Genomic DNA, 2,937 nt, shown 5'->3' with positions numbered 1-2,937 from the left:
CTCGGCTTCAACATCACAAAGGGCCTTACCCGTAACAATAGGCACTTCATAATTGACTTCAAAATCAAGAATAACAAAGTCTGCCGGAAGAATAAACTTATCAACTCGGACCAATACATCCTCAATCACATCCAAAAGTCTTTTCATTATGCGATCGGCAATTTGCAACCTCATAGACGCGGGTCTTGGTTTCCCAATCCTCAAATTTTTGAACACTGAATAGAGCATCAAATTTATACTTGCCCAAGATCACAAAGAGCTTTAGCAAAATTGGCGCTTCCAATAGTACAAGGAATTGTGAAAGCACCGGGATCCTCCAACTTAGGAGCCATGGAATGAACATCTGCACTCACTTGATGAGTGACCTCGATCATTTCAAAGTTCATCGAGAGAATATCTTTCATAAACTTGACATAACCATGCATTTGTTCCAAAGCTTCCACCAATGACACATTAATAGAGAGATCTTTCATCATTTGAAAGAACTTATTGAATTAATTTTCACCATTTTGTTTATCTAGCCTTTGAGGGTAAGGAGTTGGAGGCTTTGGCAATGGTGCCTTAGCCTATTAGACCACCAAATCCGGCATGTCAATGATGTGTTCCCTAGACAGGTTCACCTCCTATCGGGTCTCTTCCATAGTGTCATCAATATCAATCCGAATGTCATCATGTACTTGAACATTATTTGTGGGATTTCCTCCTCTTGGAACGTTTGGTCATCATCTACAACTTGTTTTTCATTTGAGGTGGGTGCCTTCCCGCCTCTTCCACTTCTTGTGATAACCGCCATGGCATGCCCTGTGTTCTTACCACCCTTTGAGTTCACCACCGCATCACTTGATAATGCACCCTTAGGAAGAGTATTAAGAGCTTAAGATATTTTCCCCATTTGAACTTCAAGTTTACAGTTTGATGTGGTATATGAGGCAGGTTGGGCATCCGAATCCGCATTCTTCTCCATCATTTGCTTGAACACATTCTCAATACGACCCATTTTATTGCTTGAAGAACTTGAACCATGGGAAGGATTATTATTATTGTTCCCAAATTTCCTTGTTGTTACCTCCCCGATTCCCTTGATTGTTGTTGTTATGCCAATTCCCTTGATTGTTGGAACCCCAATTGCCTTGGTTATTTTGAGAATGCCATTACTTTTGATTGGAGCCTTGAAAATTGCTCCGTTGCCCTTGGTAATTGTTCACAAATTGTACCTCTTCTTCTTACTGTAGATAAGAGTCAACTTGATCATAACATATGATACTCAATTTTGTCCTCATATTTTTCACATAGCCTTTGTAAATTAATATATTTTATAATATATTTTAATATATTTTTGATAGAATATTTCCTTGCATTACTGTTCCGGTACATGTTTTAAATATCAATTTATTTCTTCATAATATTTTTTATTATCATAAAAGTTTTATACAAATAATTTTATTCATATCATAAGCTTTTCCAATTGATTCTAGCATTTCAATTGATACATATTTATTAAAAATCATTTATGAGTTATCAGTTGTCCAAAATATTTATGCATATTTTATAATATTTTACATCATCTCATACAATTGTATTTTCATATTTCTACCATCTACATACTATTTGCGATAGTAGCCTATAATTTTTATCAATTATATTTATTATGCTATTTAGGTCAAAATAGCATTTTTATATTCTTACAATTATGGTCTACTATTTATAAAAGCTTTAATTCCCTAAATAAATTTATTTATTATTTTTTTAACTAATTTATAATTTATTTTAATTAATTTTCATGTGTTTTTCAAATTGTGGCCCAACGAGAGGTGAAAATCGGAACAAAAAGAAGTCCAAAACACTAGCCCCATCACATTAGAGATTTTTACATTCCTATACCATATAGGAAACCTTATTACCCTCAATGTTTAAGGTTTGATATAATTATATTTAGTATACCAAATTACCAATTCTATACCATAGTATTTTTTATGGGTACAATTAATGCAGCGTATATCTCTCCTTAATTCAAGGTACCGTATATCCCATCCCTCCCACGTTTCTCTCTCCCAAACCACTATGATTAATCAAATCGTTCAGAGATTTTAACCTATCTGTTAACTCTATTTCCTGTGCCCTCAACACATTATTCTGAGCAGTGCAAAATGTCAACCTCTTTGTAGTCTCTTCAATTTTAGCCACAATGGTTCTGTTGGCAGCTTGTAATTTGCTGACTTCCTTTGTCAATTCTTGCACAAGCTTTTGTTTTTTCATCCTAGATCGCCTTGCAGATTCCCTAATTGAAATCATTCTTTTCCTTTTCTTTTCACAAATTTGTGTTTTTAATATCCCATTTGCTGGCATTTTTTTCTTCTCTGTTTCCTTCAGTATTTTTATGTTGTTTTGGTTTTAATGAAAATTGGGACTCAAGAGTAAAATCAAGATCAATTCCCATTCAATTGTAGCTTAATTGGTATTCTCGACATAATTGCATTTTTTGCAGAAAATTTTCTAGAAGTTTTAGTCGTTTTGGATTTGTGAAAATAGAAAACAATGCTTCTACAATCAGAATACAAATAATCTACAATTTATCTACAAACTGAGTACAATAAATTTTAATATCCCAATTCCCAGTCAATTGTAGCTTAATTGGTATTTTCGACATAATTGCGTTTTTTGCAGAAGATTTTCTAGAAGTTTTAGTCGTTTTGGATTTGTGAAAACAGAAAACAATGCATCTACAATCAGAATACAAATAATCTACAATTTATCTACAAAATATCTATAAACTGGGTGCATTGAATTTTAATATCCCAATTCCCATTTCAATTGTAGCATAATTGGCATTTTCGACATAATTGCATTTTTTTGCAGAAGATTTGTAGAAGTTTAGTCGTTTTAGTCGTTTTTGATTTGTGAAAACAGAAAATAAAGCATCTACAATCAGAATACAAA

At 33.1% G+C, this 2,937-nt stretch overlaps 1 protein-coding gene across 1 annotated transcript; it reads right to left on the bottom strand.

Annotated features, from left to right (window-relative positions):
- Window positions 1–233: 233 nt before the first annotated feature.
- LOC109207127 (bZIP transcription factor 44-like) lies at window positions 234–2,346 on the bottom strand. The gene is made up of 2 exons (XM_019370008.1): window positions 2,058–2,346; window positions 234–436 (listed from the first exon to the last, which is right to left on the bottom strand). Exons 1-2 carry the CDS (start codon window positions 2,344–2,346, stop codon window positions 234–236), a joined length of 492 nt encoding a protein of 163 aa, XP_019225553.1.
- Between the last annotated feature and the right edge of the window lie 591 nt (window positions 2,347–2,937).

The sequence above is a fragment of the Nicotiana attenuata genome, unplaced genomic scaffold, assembly GCF_001879085.1.
Source record: "Nicotiana attenuata strain UT unplaced genomic scaffold, NIATTr2, whole genome shotgun sequence".
In the NCBI taxonomy this organism is placed as follows: Eukaryota; Viridiplantae; Streptophyta; class Magnoliopsida; order Solanales; family Solanaceae; genus Nicotiana; species Nicotiana attenuata.
The sequence above is the reverse complement of the archived record's forward strand: the minus strand, read 5'-3'. Positions and strand labels throughout refer to the sequence as shown.